The sequence below is a fragment of the Planococcus citri genome, chromosome 4, assembly GCF_950023065.1.
Source record: "Planococcus citri chromosome 4, ihPlaCitr1.1, whole genome shotgun sequence".
In the NCBI taxonomy this organism is placed as follows: Eukaryota; Metazoa; Arthropoda; class Insecta; order Hemiptera; family Pseudococcidae; genus Planococcus; species Planococcus citri.
The window spans coordinates 72,173,459-72,191,330 of NC_088680.1; the positions used below are offsets into that span (position 1 = coordinate 72,173,459).

Here is a 17,872-nt window from a genome sequence, read left to right on the forward strand (position 1 = left end):
CGTTTGTTACATTTTGCCTATTTTGCTGAAATTTGAATTTTTCGTAATTATCATCGACTTGGAATGTTTTTTTTTCGCATCAAAATCATCGTAAATTACTTACAACTGCTGAAATATTGTAAAACTCGATAAAATTTGCAAAAGCGAAAAAGAAAAAAGCCTGGAGAATCACTCTAAATTACTAAAAATTATCAAGCGAAGGAATTTCAATAAACGATCGAGTTAAACTGCATCGCTGAAGTAATCACAAAAACAGCGTAAAAATCACTGTACAAGTAAATCACCAGAACTGATGAAATTTCAGTCGTCTTTAGGGAAATAGCGACGAAATAACGGCAAAATAAAACATTAAAATCACTCCAAATCTGCAAAAAAATTACGAAAAAATATCAGTAAAGTTGGACAAAAATTCAGCAGAAATGTCGTAAAACTTTGATCTTTTCAACGCAACTTAAAACCAAAGCATTAAAATGGTACTTTTTATTCAACTGAGGGAGAAAAAGTAATTTTTGACGGATTCTCGAGCGATAATCCACAAAATCTTCGAATATTACTTTTGCAGTTTTGCTTCCGGATAAGATAGGTACAATTTTTGTTCGTTATGAGGGAGAAAAATTTCCAATATTCACTTCCAAACGATCGGTAACCGAGAGAAAAAGCGCACTTTTTAAAGTTTGCTGATTAGGTACAACCATATTTTACGACATTTTCGTTGAATTACTACTCGTATATTTTCAAGTTTCGATGAAATTAAATTAGGTAGTGAAATTTTATCAATTCATCGGGAATTGTTGGTGATTTAAAATGCTTTCTCCAAGTTTTTTTTACCAAAGTGCCAATGTATCAGCGTTTTATTACGATTTACCTTTGCAATTCTTTTATTCGCGTTTAAAAATAGGATTCGTCCGATGCTTTTTGCAAATTTTGCGGAATGTTGTCAAATTTTACCAAGTAAAATGTCATTTTTCAGCGATTTTCCGTAATTTTTCGCTACATTCTGTCAAATTTAACTGAAATTTCATTACTTTTTAGTTTTTTTCAGTAAATTTCATCGATTTCGAGGCTCGATTTCTGTTTTTCGGTTTCGTTTAAACGATGTTTTATACGATTTTTCTGAATTTCGTTCAATTTTACAAGAATTTTACGAGTTGCTGGTCAGCTGGTGATTTACAGCGACAGCGAAAACTGCGTTGCCAAGTTGTTGTACGAGTACAAAATGAAATTGGTGCACTTTACTCGCAATCGGAACATGGTTTTCTCTTTCTCCTTCTCGTCAATGGGCACATACTTTCCGCGTCGATTTGCACGCGACAATTTCAGCATCTACAAACGTCAATTTCAAAAAAATGAATAATGCGGACGAACGACGCGATGGCCGAAAGAATAGCGGAGGTATGGTAATAGAAAAATTGCGAAACTCAGCTAAGCGCAGATTTATCTGGTCAACGCAAAAACCCGAATTACAAGCTATCAAGATGTATGTATTTATATATCTACCAACGAACAGCTTGTATTGGTATCAATTTGTAAAAAAATCTCTCTCTCTCTCAAAAAAAAAAAGAGTTAATAAATAAAAACCTATATTACAATTCGTACGTACAATTTCCGTAGACGTCTTCGAAAACAAAAAAGGAAGAATTTAAAACAGAACGAAAAATTACTTGGAATACTTTTTTTTTAAAAAAAGTGTAGTTACGAGTAATTTAATCCTGCAACTTGTTCGTGTAATTGTAGACCTACCTAGTTACCTAGTACCTTTACCTTACCTACGTAGAAGTATCAAAATAACCAAAAAGCGCAAATTCATATCATCGTGGCCAATTTGAACAAAATATTGCTTAGAATTTATTACAAATACGTACAAGCATAATGAAAAATATTCACAAATCGTAATTATGATACAGTGTTACGAAATTATACATATACAAATACACGATAATAATTTATATGATCTACATATCGGAACATTGTACGTAATAATTACGTGATATTGAAAAACAAAACAAAATGAGAACAAAAACGATTTGAAAATACAAAATCAACGGCGATCCGTGAACATATCAGGTAGGTAGGTAGGTAGGTAGGTCCGTCGGTAGACTCGTCTCGCACATTACACGAAGGGAGGTACGAGCCGTGAGAATAAATAAAAATGGAATACTCGTACTCGCACTCGACGAGACGCTCAATCGGGCAAAATTTTTTCGTAATTTTCCACGATGGAAACGGAGCCATTCTTCAGCATATTCGTAAACTTTTGAGCGAACGCTTCGGTGGCGGTATCTATATCGAGCTGCTGACCAGGCTGATGCATAAAGGCGCCCTTAACGTAACTGATCTGCTGTTGAGTGAGCTGTATTTGATATGGATTAGCGGAGTCGGCACCGTCGTGGGCGGATATAAACGTTTCGGAATCCGATTCGGGATACATGGAATTATAAAAGGCCGCTAAATACAGAGACGGATTTACGTGCTGTAACCGCGAAGCTGTCGTTTGATTATCTTTCATATGAGCGCTTGCTGCTGCTGCTGCTGCGGCGGCGGCCGACGCCGCCGGACTCGACGATTTACTAGGAGCTTTTGTAAACGTCACGTCCGACGACGAAGTTTTTCTACTGGTCAGCGTGATTTTCGGCTCGAACATGTTATTGTCCTCGCTGGCGGCTAGATTTTGAACGGATAATTCGCCGGTCGAGATTTTACGCAGTGCGGGAATAGGAAGCGGTATAGATTTGCGTTTCTTTTCGTCCCTTCGTAGGCTATTAACGCCGCCGCCGCCGCCGCCGTTGCTGGCTGCCGACGCCGACGACGGCGCGTCGTTACCGACTAAGGATATTTCGATATTCGGACCTAAATTCGGACTGAATTTCTTTACGAGCGAATTTTCGTCTTCGCTGCCGCCACCGCCGCCGCCGGCAGCAGCAGCCGCGTGCGCGTGTCTCATCGTCCTCAGATCGAGTATCTGACTGGGGGCGCGATTCGATCTATTTTTCTGACTTCTCTTAGGATCGATAACTTCGAGCGACGTTTCGCCGCTGGCGATAGCCGATATCGCTACCGAAGCCGGAGGAAGTCTGCGCGATATCGTTAATGACCGGGAACTCGGGCCACCGGCACCGCCGCCGCCACTGCCGCCGCCGGCCGAGGCTACCGGTGTCACTTCTAGACCGCCTTCTCTCAATATATCCAGTTTTCGCTTTCTCGGCAGTAAGGTGGCCGCGATCGACGGAACGGATCGTCTGATGGGCAGCTCTTCGCATAAATCTATCACTTCGGGTTCAGTCGGGTTGCTTTTTCGAGGCGGCGTCCTCCTGGACGAGCCCTCCTCTTCGGCGCAGAGATCGATAACTAGCTCGGTGGCTGCTGAGGAGGCACCACCACCACCACCACCACCACCACCACCACCACCACCGCCGCCGCCGCCGGACACTTTTCTCGATAACGGAATGTTTTCTTTGCCTCCGGTCACCGATTGCAGCGACAACGACGACGAAGGCGACGACGACTTCATCATTAGCATCTGCATTGCGGACGTTGCTGCGGCCGCCATCGCAGCAGCCGTCGATTTACTATCCGCTAATCGGACGCCGCCTGGAACCGGCCTAACTGTGGTTACTACTTTTCTTCTATCCGCTTGGTATCGGTAGTCGGCGTTCAGCGTCGACGGTAAACACTGCTGAAATAAATTCGTCTTTAAAATTTGCACACTACGTCGCACCATTTTCGACGCTCTACGTGTAGGTCTAGCTATTCTAAAGCGAAACGCATTACTTCCAATTGACAGCGCGGCGTAGGAAACCCGATTCGTGCCGATGCTCTACTCTCGAGCTCTATCTATCCCTCGTACTCGTAAGCCTACCGAACCTTTATTTCCTTTCGCGTAGCACGAGCGCGAATAATCGATCGAAAGATGACCGAAAATTGAAACGTTCGCCTCGCCTCGCCTCGCCTACTTTCGCCATTTTGAAACGACTACTTTTTCCTTCAATAATCGGTGAAAAGTTGACAATTTTACAAAAAATATCTCTCAAATTTTGCCTTTTTTCCCTCAAGTCATTCGTCTATCAAGAGCGCACATTTTGTTTTCAATTACATCGTCGTTATTATTATTACTTTTTTAAATAGAGAACGAAAACACGACGAGGGTGAGCGAAAAATGTTCTCAACTCATCCGTTCTACATATGCTGCGCAAAAGCTAGCTCATTTTTGGCTTACAAAGTCGAATCTTTCTCTCGATTCCAGCACACTCGGTCGTACAGACAATTGAAAATAAATCGTATATCGTCATCGTTTTTTTAAAAAAATTTTTTATTATCATTTTTTTAAAAACGTAGTACATGAGGAAACGAGGTAACATCGTACGGCGGAGTACGCAGAACACACTGATACAGTCATAACAACCACAACTCAACCACGCCAGCGCCACAGCACGGCACCAAACCAAGGAACTAATACTTGGTCCAACCAACCGTCATCGATTCGATCGCAAATGGTCGTTTTTTTCTCTTTTAATACATTTCTGTTAATCATGAAACGAGTACACATGTATAAATCAACTTTACACGTACTACATACGTATTTATGTAGATGTAGATGCGGATAAAGGTATGTAGGTAATTCGTACGTGCGAGTGTGAGTATGGTCGTCGAAAAGGAAAAAAATTGACGCGATATCGTTATCGAAAAGAGAAGGATGCGGGTTAGTCTCGCGAAACACGTAGCATTTACAACTGATGTCGGACGCTTTTTCAAAAACCTCGATTTTTTTGGAAAAAGAGAAAAGAACTACGTACGTAGATACATAAAATGTAAGTATATCGTTTCCAACGAAGAAGAAACTCCAACACCAGTTGCAAATACATACATCGAGGGGCCTACTTCGGAAAGCAGCGAGCAGAAAAAATGAAAAATACATAGAAGGTCGCCAAAAATCGAGAAGTAATGCTTGATAATTCGTAAGCCTACTTTTACGTAATACGTATATTTTACTCACAGATTTGATAATTGAGCCACTACCGGGAACGACGCTAGTCGACTGATTGATCGACGAATGCTTCAGCTGTTGTAACATATGTTGCTCGTAGGGTAATAGAAATCTACACCGAGCACAAATAAGTAAGACAAAAGGGTTAAAAATTTGCACCTTTGAAACGGTACAACAAACAACTACGAGTACAATCGACAAAATTCGATACCAACTTTTCGTAATATTTTCGCGTCAACGTTGCCATCGAAGGATCGCCTCGATCGCCGCCTAATTCTTCGAAAACGTACTTCCATAATTTATTATTCGTCACGGATGCGTAATTTCCTAGTAACTTGACTTTGTGATAAAATTCGTATAAATTTACTGCAATGAAATGGAGAAAAAAAACAGATATAAGTTTTCACTCGTCCTTTCTGCGTGTATTCTGTTCAAGTAGTAAGTAGCAGGTACTAGGTAAGTAGGTACGTACATTCTTTGTTACCAATCATAGGTAATTTACCGATCGGAGTAAGTCGAGCTTTCATAAAAGCGTATAAATTTTGAGTAAATGCTTGTCGGGCCGTCGATACCTGGTTATTATGCGGCAATTTCTTATAATCAGGTCGTTTCGCACCAGTCTGCTGTGGAAAAAAAACATTAATTTTTTTTTTTTAAAAATACGATAAGATTGAAAGTTAGATTGGTTGGTTTGGTTTTCGTACCTCGAAATTGGAAGCAAATCGATTGGCGAGGCTGTTATTTGAATTGGCGGACGATGAACACGACGAGGCGGACGACGATCTTTCGTCGTCTTCTGTACCGTAATCGGAAGACGCGTCCGATTCCGAAACATCCGGAGACGGGTACAAAGTTTTCTTCTTTTTCGGAATACGGCTTCTCAATTTCGGAGCTGAAGAGCGAAACAAAATCGAATCGAATTATTATATCGGCGAGTAGCGAGCGTACCGCAGAGGTAGAGGTACACTTGGTACACCGGGTACACGTATACGTACCTAAATGATTACATAATAATTCGTGGCCTTCCAGCTCCGGATAGTCGAACGTATCGCGACAAAATAATATCTTAGTGGTACGATAAGTGGTGGTGAAGCCTCCTAGGGCTGCTATCAGATCATCTCTAAGCCAGTCGTGGCGTGAGCCCTCTAGACGTCTGAGCAAGGCACGGTAACGACAATACCTCGAATAGCTTAGAACTAAAACACCAGTCCGAGTTTCCCAATTTGTGAAATCTATAACAGACGAGCAAAATAGGTATAATGTAGAAGGTATTATAGAATTAGCACGACTACTCTATCAACTATCGGATTCGTAATACCTTAAGTAATTACGAGTAAGTATATAGGTAGGTCTAGGTACGTATGTGATGAAAATCTTGTCAAAACTGCGACGACTCGACGAGCATAGTGAACAGGCGAAAATGCGAAATCTTTTCGTTAGCTCGCGGTCGTCGCCATCGGAGAAATCAGAAAGTACAATTTTTCATTTGGCGCAGCGCGGAGCTTCGCAGAAGCGAATTGAAAAGTCTCACTAATCGTAGGAGGCGTGAGTTTTCGAAATTTCAAATTCATTTCAACCACCGGCAATCGCCCTAGTCCTATAAGAAAGCTGGACTTGAAGCGCTGCGCCGGCCGGTACGCCATCGCATCGCATCGCAACGAATGTTATCTACTCGTGCATCCGCTTTTGCTTGAAAAATACGAGTATGTAATTGTACTCGTAATACGAGAGAAGAGAAATGACAGCAGTGCGCAGCTTTTTTGCGTGCACTCCTCTTTCGTCTCACTTTTACCGGTCGACGAACCTTGCCGTTTCCCGTTAGAGGGTCGTAGGACTAGGGTTGCGATTGCGACGTATAGTACATACGTATTTTAGATCAATTACTCGTACGTACGAAATTTATCATTACTCGCTATAGGTTAAAAAAATACTGACCAAGTTGGGATTTCTCTTTTAATACGTCCGAGTAATCGATGGCCGAACAATCTTCTAAAGAACTGCATTTATTTTGCGTGGCAGAAGCGGAATTTGCTCGGTGGCATTCGATTTCTTTGAGAGATCCGTTGACTTTGCGATCATGCGGAGTCGGAGTCGGAGCCGTAGCAGCGCCATCGGGCTCACAGACGCGTTCTTCGGTTTTCACACAATCCGCAGAGACCGCAGAGGTAGAGGTAGAGGTAGTGGCAGCGGCAGCGGCAGCGGTTTGCTTGGTCCATACCGACGACAGACCCCAATGCCAATCCGAAGCATCTGTGATCCAAGTTAATAAGTCTTCTAATTTAATTATCACCTTTTCAGTTATCGCCAATACTTCATCCTGTACAAGCACAAACAATACAAAACATTAGATGCGTAATGCGTATCTATCAACTTACGAGTAGGTATACTCGCAGTCGTACGTGATAAAAATTACCTATACCTAGTCTATTCTATAGGTAGGACGCACTTTCGGCAAATTTAGTCACAATTTCGTAACTCCCCCGCCCCCCCCCCCCAAATTTCGGCTATTTCAGCGTTAAAATTACATCGTTGTTCGATGATTTACAACAGTGTTTTTAATTCTTTTACTACGGCGGCACAATTGCGTGGTAATGGCAAACCTAATTACTCGTACTCGCGATCATCGGCGATTTCCTGTCCTAGTCTTCCCAATGGCTCACTGGCGATTGACCGTTTACATACGAGTATACGGGGGGTATATCGGTCAGTGGTCAGTACGAGTAATTCTGACATCACGCCGACAAGTGTTATCGTTCTCTTTATCTAGCGGCGTTAATTCGTGATAAGGAAAAGCGCGAGAATCCGACGATAACAACACCAACTACAGCTAGACAGCTAAACAGCCACAGCATCAGATAAACAAACGAACCAGATACCAGATTAGATTAACGACGGCGCGGCGGACGGCTACCGGCTACCGGCGACAGCCGCAGCACAGGTGCTGCATCAAAAATGTCTGCGCTTTATGAGATCTAGATTTCGCTCAAATGCAAACGTAACATGTCCCAACAACGTTTTTCTAGCCTCGCAGAAATGCGCGCAAAGTGAGGCTATACTCCAAAGTATCGCCATTTTGTATAAAAAGGACTTTTTTTTTAAAAAAAATTCAACGCCCTTTTCGATACGTATTTTTGAGCGAACTCTCATTTCTTCGACTGGGTTTCATTTTAACCATGTTCCGAACAAACACCGCCGGCAATACCTTTACCTATACCTACCTACACACTCGTCACTCTGCAGTTAGTTTGGGTTACACTTTACACGCCAACTGGTGGTGGTGGATGGGGATTGGGGAATGGCGAATAAAATCGTCTTCGACTCGTCTCATACGTTTTCACCGGTCCTTCTCCTTGTGTAGCCTATTCAATTAACTAAAGAAGTGAGAGAAGCGACTATTGTCCCATGTTGCAAGTTGCAGTCGCGACTTCGCGACCAAACCAATCCTTAATCCTTATCCCTATCCCTTGGTATGGTATTTGGTATGGTGCATACCATTACGTATCTCCCTCTCTATAGGTAGAGGTACCTGTATAGTGTATAGTGTATACTAATTCGTGTTTCACAAGTCAAAATATAAAACATCGCTTTTTGCTTCAATCAAATGGCATAGCCCCATAGGACATAGGTAGGTAATAGGTATCTACGAGTATGTATATATATGGCAACGTCGAAGGGACTTCAATACTATACTCGTACGAGTAAAATGAACCTCGGATATAACGCTCAATTGAAACAATCACGTGGAAACTGAAAGTTCCTCTTTCTCTCTTTCGCTGAGCATCATTAGATAAAAAAGAAGTACAGTAGCAGCAGTAGGTAAAATAGGAAAACACAGATAAGAATTTTGTTCCGATATCCGATATCCGATATTACATTTTAATAGAAAAATGTAAAAATTTGAATTTGAAATCTTTTCCGTAACACCGAAAAATAAAATTAATAGGAAGCATAAAATGAACTTTGTATACGCATGCGCAATACTGTAGTTATGATTCTAAACTAAAATAATGGTAATGGCATACGTGATCGTGAACTAAAACGCGAATATCGACAACGAATACGAATACGAATACGAATACGAATACGAATAAGTAAGCACAGCTCAGGTACCATACCATACTACATATTATTTCATATTATTGCATATTTAAATAGGACACCGCCGCCGATGCCATGCCATTATCAAATTCAAGGAATTTTCCGTCAGTTGAAAAAGAAAAGAAAAGGAATTTCAATGTTTTAAGAAACAGGCCGATACGTAGGAAGCCATATTCAAATTAGAATATCAATTCCAATCATTGCTCGAGTAATTCAGTAAAAAAATGAAATCTGATAATTTTTCTTAAATTATTTCAACATGGTATGTACTATGTAGTAGCTGATCTGTATTCTGTAATTTCTGTACACTGTACAGTAGGAAAAATCCAACATTGCGCCAAAACAACACGTCAAGGACATTACTCAAGCGTTGAGAAAACTTCAAAAATCAATAAAATTTGTAACAAGTTTTTCAAAAAATATTCCTTCAAAGCCAAAAAAAATTGATAACCGTGAAAAAAAACGACAGAAAAATATAATTTTCATTCAAACGTGATTCGACCTTCATTCGCAATTCGCATTCGCATTCGTATTCGTATTCGTTTAGAAGTCGACTAGTAAATAATTTAAATTAAAGGCATCATTGTCGTAGAGACCAGATACTTGGTACAAAGAAGTCGACAATAATAACGGTAACACGGCGAGGGAATTTTTTTTTAAATATCTCCTCGCCTACGCAAACCAAAAATCAAATCGAATAAAAATTTTTTTCAAAATAATCAACTCGAGTAACCGTGTACAAAAAAAAAAAAAAAAAAAAATTCAATAATTTCCATAATCGATTTCCGCCATTTTACGAAGACACGGCGTTGAGTGTGAGTGGCAGGAATCATGGCAGGAGGGGAACTGGGGAAGGCAAGAATAAGGTAAGGGTAAGGGACGGGCAGGGGCAATTGAATAATGAAATTACACGAAACCCGCTAAACCCAGATGATACGGCTGAAAAATCCCAATCTACTATCTGGAGTGAAATTTTACACGTTTCAAGTCTTCAAGTCCAAGTCGATAAGAATAATCAATTTCGATACCCAGTTGGCAGTTACCTACCTTCTCCGCCACAATATTGAAAATATTGAAATACTCGACGAAGTTACTTCTCTAATGAGAACTGAGAACTGAGAAGAATACTTACACTGAAAATGAAAAAGACAAAAGGAAGAAAAGAAATTAATAAGGTGACCGTATTATGTACACTGTACACACTACTCTGCAACCTTCACTCTCTCTCTCTCACTCTCACTCCACATCCACTCCGGCACTCCACTCACCACACCACTGGCATATGGGGGCATGGCACTTGCACAGCATTCACAGCAACAGCAACAACATTATGCGGTTGTCGGTAAAAACGCGCAAAAACAAACGAAGGATGAACGCCAGAACGCGAATGATGATCGAGTTTTCAACCTGAAACTGCAGTAAAAACGCACCGAGAGCGAGACGCGTACGCGTACACGTTCACTCATCTCATTCATAATACGAGTAGTACACACTACACAATACATAATATTTATGGAATCTTTCCATTTTCCCCGAGGCCCAAATTTCCTTTCTAGCTTTTGTGTACATGTACCTCCTAGACGGGCCCTGCGAAAAATCCTCGAAACCGTACAATACGTACGAGTACGAGTACGAGTATTACTCCGAAGTAGTGTACTGTGTAAGGCGTGGTTTCGAAATCCAAATTCCAACTTGTAAATAAGAATGGCACATTGGCACGATGAATGAGAAAACACGGTATACACCGAAAATTGAATCGAATCAACGGTCATACTCGATCATCGAGTTTACAACAATACACTCGTATGTATTATAAAAACCAACTTTCTAAATTTATCATCGCCGATGCAAATCGAAACTAAAAACACTCGAATTGAGGTGCTCGATCGTAATGAAAATTTCGTAGTCTACAGACAGAGTATTCGAGTATTTAGCTAATAGCTAGTTAGCTACACAGACATAGCCGTAGCTGTAGGTATGTGCGATGCGACTGCGAGGTGCGAGTGTTAGTGTGCTGTATCAGCTAAGCTGTAAAGACTAAAGAGAAGAGTACTAGAGTAGTTGCTTTAAATTTAATAATAGAAACCCTTACCTCTCCGTGAACATCACCCACTCTTCCGTCGGGTGTATTTTCTGGTAAAATGTATAATCGTAAACTGGCCAAAGCTTTATCGCAACTTTGATCCTCCCATAATAATCTCAATTCACCGATGCTGATAAAATCCGAATCGTTCCACAATTTGACGAAGAAAAACTCGTTGATTGTTAAAATATTCGTGACACCGTTCTTTGTGTACTTGAACGCTTTATAAAATGTGTACGGCCCTCGCATCGCGCAAGGGGCACCAATTAATTTATAATCCTGTTCCATTTCGATTAGGTATTATTCGAAACAATTACGAGTCGAACATCGCGAACGTCTAATCAAAATTATGCATTCGAATTCGAATACGATAGGCCGAAACTATTTTGGCAATTTTCAAAAAATTTCACCATTCGTCAATTACTTAACTTAATACCATATAATGTAGGCATAAGGCTCGAATAAAAAACTTGCACACTTTTACAAACTAAATGAAAATACATACTCCGATTACAAATTTTACCTCGTGATATTTTTGAAAAACACTACGCGTACTCAAATTGATCGAAAATCACTCGCGTTAATCGATTAAATATTATTAATTATTAAATCGTTGAAAATTTTCAATTAAGCACAATGACTCAAAATTTTTCTACTTCATCCTTTTCTAAAGTACACACTACTGCAATCTTATTTTCATGTATTTGTATGTGTATTGACAACAAAAATAATTACCTATGACGTCACAGAAATATTTTCAATAGCATACAAACGCATAGATCGACGATACTCGCAGATATTCCTTTCGAATAGCCGATTACAATGTACGCCAACTAGGTATAGGTTTCATGTACCTATCTTCTTCAAAGTCATCCGCTCACCCCATATAATAGAACAATACGAGTTGTTTAACCATCAAAATTCATAAATTTCGCGTAAAATCGAAAAATAAAATGTTTACATTGTTCCGCGACTCCGTTAAATATAATTAAAAACGATTTAACCGAATACGGCGTTGAACCAAAACGTCAACGCACTCAACAGTTCCATTACATCGATGACGTCTCTAGAAATTTGTTTCGAGGATCTATGTCGTGGATCTAGTTTTTCTTCACGTTTTGATTTTGCAATAAATTTAAAAGCTACGTATTTTTCCCGCAGAATCGTACTTACTTCCAAGTTCCAACATAAATATTTTGGGATAATAATCTTCAGGTACAGGTAGAACACGAGGGGGGAAAAAATAATTACTCGGCGGAAAAAAAAAGTTCAACTTTCAACCGTATACTATACTCGAGCCCTAAAGGTTGAAACCTACAGATGTAAAAATCAACACATCATCGTGTTTCAGAAATTGAAAATCGACGATTCAAATTTCAATTGAAAATATATTTTATTTTATACAAAATGAAAAAATTCACCGTTGTCTAAATATTAGATACGAAAGTCGAAAACATCTCACGTTTTCCCCGCTTCAATTAAAAACCTTTTCTCAAAGAAAAGAGCGCAATACACATATTTCTTAACGATATCGATACAAATTTAATCTCTATTTATTCGTCAACTAGATATGGAAAAAGAAAAATCATTTCGATACTCGTAAACAATGAAAAACACGGATAAAAAAAATGAGTTCTACAAATACAATAATTATCACACGCAACGGGATCGCTTTTTTCATCATTCTTCATCATATGATAGCGTACTGTTCGTACAATAGTTTCCGTATCTTGTAATAATTTTCACTGAGGCAACCTTCCAAAATAACTTTTCCCGTTTCGATCTATAAATTAAACGCGCGTCGTTATAGAAAATTTAATCGAATGTACCCGCTTCGGCACTCGTATAGGAAAGACGAAGGCACTTACCCTACGCACAGCCACGGTCCCATTACAACAATATAACACACCGCCTAAAACATCGGTAGGAATCTGGTGTTTGGTTAAAACTTGTTTGAAATCTGATAATTTCAGTTCATTGATGAATACGGGCTGGTGACCTGTTATCTGCGAAAATACAGACAACCAGAAAACAAAATTATAACCAGTTTCGGAAACACAAATCTAATTTGGTACCTACATAAAACGATAAATTCGAAAAATTAAAAAAAAAATACATTACATAACACGGGACACTTACTTCGTTCACGGGTATTGGTTCCAAATTGAAAACGTCATCTTCGGGCATTTCTTCGTCTTCGGCTGTAAACCAATCGAACGATAAGTTCGTTTCCGAGGTTATTAAATTCAAATCAAACATACCCGACCCACGCTGCGCCGGTACCGCGCAGTTCAACTTACGTGATTCTTCGCTATCGTTTTTGTTTTTGTCTTCGATTTTAGCTCGGCGTTTTTTATTTTTAGTGGAAATTCTACCGTTCAACCAAGCCACTTCGGCGTCTTTGCCCATTTTGAAATCCAACGACGATAACAAAGCGTCGGTCAAACGAACCTATAATACATACACAGATCGAGGGTAATTACATACCTATAATGTTTACGATTCATTCATCTGCCGAAGCGACGCGACGACCGAAAACACTAAAAAGCGCTAACCTGATAAATATGAGTCTCCATAGTGACGTCGATTACATCGCCGCATTTGGGTGCGTATATTTTCGCATCCGTATATTGTTTACAATGCGAAAAAATAGCTTGGGTGCTTTCTTCGGAGCCTCGAACTAATATTAACCTTCTAGGTTTCATGTTGGCGATGATTTTTTGAATTGATTCGCCGTCAGATCTGCCTTCGAAATCAATAAATTGAACTTGAGCTTCGACCGTAACGCTGCGAGTCGACGATGTACACTTGGTTGGTACTTCGCTAATGTCAACTAATTCGGGTTGAAAAATAATTAACGCGTCGAATATTTTAATTACTAATTATTAGGTGAAAATATAACATTTTCGTTTTTACCTATCATCATGTCATCGTCGTCGACTAAATTTTTATCACTCGAATCGTGGCCGAAATCCATCGCTTTGAAATCTTCCATTCTGCGAAAGGAGTACACACGCATTACAATACAATCGGGTACTTACGTATATAAATTGGACGAATTACGTATTTCAAAGAATAGTTACTTGATAACTTCGCCGTAATCGTCGTATTTTATTTTTTCTTCGTAAAACGGGAACATCGGGTAACGCTTTTTATTCGATTTGAAAAAGCCTACTTGCTGTTTTTGAGTGGAAGATTTAATCATCAAGTCGTGTTTACCTTTGACAACGTTACTTATATCGTCATCTTCCGAATCGGAACTTAATTCGATGAAACTGTAAGATGAAACAGATTTTCAGACCAAAAGTTGGCGCTAATTGGAAACTGGAAAGGGTACGCGAATAAAAACATTTATTTTATTTACTCGTTACTGGTTTTCAGTTTATTGAATGTTTCTTGTCTTTCTTTTTTCTGAAATTCTTGCAGTTCTTCGCCTTCTAGACGAACCCTTCTCTTGACGAGTAATTGCATAGTCTTATTGGTTTCGTTCATTTCCAGAAGTTGACGCGCCAAAGTTCCTGGGGGAGATCTGTAACGCAGATTACTTTTTCAAAGTATGTACGTAGAAAAAATACGTAAGCGTAATTCGCCGCATTACAAACCTATTTGTAATAATAATACTATTGACCGCTTTGGGAGCCCATTGAAGGAATAATTCGCGAGAAAAGCCGCATTCCATATCGGGAGTGCTAGCCAAGACAACCTGTAAGCGAATAAAAAAAAAAGTTTCCGTGAAAAATGGCTAACCCGACCAATTTATCGTTATTGAACTAAAAAATGAGCGTAAAAACGCGTAAACCGACCTTGGGCGAAGGAACTTTATTCAACTCCGCTAAGCTATGACACAGCTGAACGTGTTTAAATTGAAACGGATTATTTCTAGCTCCTTCGAATGATTTCATTAATTTATCACTCATCCACTCGATCTAGAACGTAACGTAACGTAACGTTTATATTTAAATTAAAATTCAAATAAATACGTCGAAAGTAAAATGAACCGCGGCGTTACAAATAACAGTAACAAAACACGCGACGAATAGTTCAAAAGTACATATACCTGAGATTTCGCAAATTCGACGACGTTATAGCTGACATTATTCAACAAAGCTAGCGAGTACGCGATAAGTCCGGAATCTTTATTACGCCATAATTGATCTAACATATGAATCAATTCCAAAACTCGACCGGCCGTATCGACGGTAATTAAGACATTACCTCCTCCTCTTAACGTCTGAAGAATATTAGCTGAAACATCGACAACGATGTTAAAACAACGAGTCAACGAAATAGGTACAAAATAAAATAAAATACAAGAGTACCGGGTAACCATTTAACCAACTTACTCATCAATTTTTCATCTCTTATTCGTCTACGCGCCTGCTGATAAACAGCGTTGAAAGTATCGGTAATAAGTAAAGACGGTCTAGAGATCTTTTCCAATTCGCATCCGTTTAAATGGCGTTCTTTTTTATGATTGTAATCCACAGCGTAGATAATATCTTCTTCGCCAACTTTAACTATTTTCCAAATACTTCCTCCGATGATGTGTCCGGCAGGAAGAGGCGTTATCGTAATACCGTATCCTTTACCTGTAAACATATATTCCGTACAATTGTCGTAAAGTACATATAATTTTGCAAACGCTACACTCTTATTAGTTTTTACCTTTCAACGGTACACTTTGATTATACTTGAGCTGAATTATTTTATCAAAAGCCGCATCCACGTCGTCCAACGTAAATAAGTCAAAATCCTCCATATTATGTCTCGACTGGAAATATAAACGTTTCGTATTAGGCTAGATCGGGACGGTTACAACAGTTATGGAAACAAATTGTCATCTCCTTTCGCAGTGAATTACTCTTACCTGATACAAATCATACATAAACATTTGTCCCATTTTATAAACGGGTATGGTGGCGTATATGGGACAACTTAGGCCACATTTACCGACAATATAAGGCAGAGCACCCAAGTGGAGCACGTCTGGATAAGATAATAGTACAGCATCGATTTGAGGTATATGTCTGTAACAATAATCAACAAAATCAGCATTCGACTACTACAATAGTTCGTACGGCTAGGGTTCCGCTTACTTTTTCAATTCTTTCATAAAACCTTCGTCGAAAGTTTCGTTCCATCCGCAATCCAGTAAAAAACGAAATTCATCTAGCTGTAAAATGTAGCAAGGAGGAGATTCGTCTAAAGCGCCGGAGAGCGCGTGTACTTTAATTATAGACGTCATCGCGATCTCATAGTCTTCAACCTTGGCTAATGATTGAAAACAACCAACAGTCGAGTAATTAATTAATGATAATTCATTTGACGTAGAAGCTTCCACAATCCACAACACTAGAAAATTAGGATTATTCGGAATATATTTAGTTTACTGTTGAATTACCGAAATTTGAAAATTGAAGAAGGAAGATAACGCTTCGGTGAAGTGATAACACCACCAAACGTAAGCTGCGCCAACTAGCTGCGCTCTGACCAATCTGACGCTTTGGCAGAAGTGATGCAACTTACAAAAAATTCTCTTCGCATTCCTCTCGTGAAAATTAAAAATTTTAAAAATTTAAATAAATCATTTTTCATCAATTTTTGCTTTTGGAAGAAAAAGAAAACGAAAACGCTGCATACGAATATTTTTTACACGATACTTCCACTTCGTAACTTTTGCGATAATAATTTTCAAGAAGATTTTCTCATTTTCGCTCGTCTAGTTGTTATAATTATTTTTTTTCGCGAGTTGCATAACTTGCTTTTATGGGAGTGGTAGGGAGGGGTAAGGGTATAACACGTGCGTGATAAGAGATAAGGTGATGCCGTTCAAAGTTCAAATTTTAAAATTTAAAATATTTTTTAAAAATCGACAAAATTGCTCTCCATTTCTTCATATTTTTTCAGAAGTCCGGATTCCCCACGTATCGAGAAATCTACGAGTAGATGGCGAAATATATTGAAATGTTGAACAAGTCCGTCGCATTATAGGGAAGGCAACAACACACAGTCAACCTTATCAGACTACCACGCGGTGTATGAGGCGAAAATTGTTGCACTGTGTAAAACCGGTATTTCAACGTTTTGTACATCGACGTTGCCAGTTCGCTACCATTGAGAACCGCTTCAAGCTTCATTCATTATTTTTATTTATTCTTTTGAATTGGATATGTTTCGTATTTCTTATAGGGATTGTGTTTCATGGGTGGTGATCTGGTGAATACTTGTTAGTTCCCATTCGGAAGGTTGACTCCAAAATTGATCTGTACTTTGCTCAAGAGTCAAGACCCATCTCGATTCTCGAGGACCGTATAATGTTTTTATTCAATTTATTTTTAAAATTCATGGTGAAAACCATATTAATTATTTTATTGCGCCAGATTAATGATTTCACAGTTCAAAAGGGCATTGAATTTTGAACTTTTTGAGTGATCTGAAATTTTCAAAAGTTGAAAGTTGAACTTTCAATTTGAAAGTTCAAATTTCAAAATGGCGTTGTAAGTGGGAGCAACCATTTAAAATTTTGAAAAAATTTCCATAGATGTACATTTTGATACTTCTTCGAAATATTTAGGTTTCGAGATGGCACTCTTTGACGGAGGGGGAGCACCCCACCCCCAATTTTGAGCGAAATTTTCGAAAGAAAATCTGGGGCATGTGATACATCGAATTCTATGTTTTTGGTGACGCTGAACACGAATATGACATCA

General features: G+C 39.2%; 2 protein-coding genes and 1 long non-coding RNA gene across 6 annotated transcripts; 1 reads left to right on the forward strand and 2 right to left on the reverse strand.

The window, feature by feature from the left end:
- Nucleotides 1-1,563: 1,563 nt before the first annotated feature.
- Nucleotides 1,564-11,894, reverse strand: LOC135843050 (uncharacterized). 3 transcript variants are annotated; one of them, XM_065360789.1, is made up of 8 exons: nucleotides 11,172-11,894; nucleotides 6,917-7,298; nucleotides 5,977-6,213; nucleotides 5,686-5,873; nucleotides 5,454-5,601; nucleotides 5,197-5,347; nucleotides 4,991-5,093; nucleotides 1,564-3,673 (listed from the first exon to the last, which is right to left on the reverse strand). In XM_065360789.1, the coding sequence occupies exons 1-8, from the start codon at nucleotides 11,448-11,450 to the stop codon at nucleotides 2,183-2,185; spliced, it is 2,979 nt and encodes a 992-aa protein (XP_065216861.1). In that variant the 5' UTR covers nucleotides 11,451-11,894; the 3' UTR covers nucleotides 1,564-2,182. The 3 variants fall into 3 exon arrangements, with proteins under 3 accessions (XP_065216861.1, XP_065216860.1, XP_065216859.1); XM_065360788.1 differs by having other exon boundaries at nucleotides 1,564-3,670; nucleotides 5,454-5,604; nucleotides 11,172-11,893; XM_065360787.1 differs by having other exon boundaries at nucleotides 5,454-5,604; nucleotides 11,172-11,893.
- Nucleotides 8,996-9,317, forward strand: LOC135843057 (uncharacterized). The gene is made up of 2 exons (XR_010558231.1): nucleotides 8,996-9,072; nucleotides 9,137-9,317. It is a non-coding gene; the product is annotated as an uncharacterized LOC135843057 (long non-coding RNA).
- Nucleotides 11,895-12,536: 642 nt separating the features above from the next.
- Nucleotides 12,537-16,640, reverse strand: CPSF2 (cleavage and polyadenylation specificity factor subunit 2). 2 transcript variants are annotated; one of them, XM_065360947.1, is made up of 15 exons: nucleotides 16,259-16,638; nucleotides 16,030-16,189; nucleotides 15,828-15,933; nucleotides 15,506-15,751; nucleotides 15,220-15,407; nucleotides 14,966-15,088; nucleotides 14,765-14,865; nucleotides 14,527-14,691; nucleotides 14,246-14,437; nucleotides 14,079-14,158; nucleotides 13,718-13,995; nucleotides 13,463-13,613; nucleotides 13,302-13,363; nucleotides 13,031-13,168; nucleotides 12,537-12,945 (listed from the first exon to the last, which is right to left on the reverse strand). In XM_065360947.1, exons 1-15 carry the CDS (start codon nucleotides 16,405-16,407, stop codon nucleotides 12,853-12,855), a joined length of 2,232 nt encoding a protein of 743 aa, XP_065217019.1. In that variant the 5' UTR covers nucleotides 16,408-16,638; the 3' UTR covers nucleotides 12,537-12,852. The 2 variants fall into 2 exon arrangements, with proteins under 2 accessions (XP_065217019.1, XP_065217018.1); XM_065360946.1 differs by having other exon boundaries at nucleotides 13,302-13,613; nucleotides 16,259-16,640.
- Nucleotides 16,641-17,872: the final 1,232 nt, after the last annotated feature.

What these genes read in the sequence shown, in the direction of transcription:
- LOC135843050 (XM_065360787.1), bottom strand. Translation starts at nt 11,450, where the DNA reads ATGGAACAGGATTATAAATTAATTGGTGCCCCTTGCGCGATGCGAGGG. An exon ending in AAAAGAGAAATCCCAACTTG is followed by an intron (nt 6,214 to 6,916) that starts GTCAGTATTTTT and finishes CGTCTGTTATAG; the next exon opens with ATTTCACAAATTGGGAAACT. An exon ending in ACGCGAAAATATTACGAAAA is followed by an intron (nt 5,094 to 5,196) that starts GTTGGTATCGAA and finishes TGCTCGGTGTAG; the next exon opens with ATTTCTATTACCCTACGAGC.
- CPSF2 (XM_065360946.1), bottom strand. Translation starts at nt 16,407, where the DNA reads ATGACGTCTATAATTAAAGTACACGCGCTCTCCGGCGCTTTAGACGAA. An exon ending in AAGAGATGAAAAATTGATGA is followed by an intron (nt 15,408 to 15,505) that starts GTAAGTTGGTTA and finishes TCGATGTTTCAG; the next exon opens with CTAATATTCTTCAGACGTTA. An exon ending in CGACGATGACATGATGATAG is followed by an intron (nt 13,996 to 14,078) that starts GTAAAAACGAAA and finishes AACCCGAATTAG; the next exon opens with TTGACATTAGCGAAGTACCA.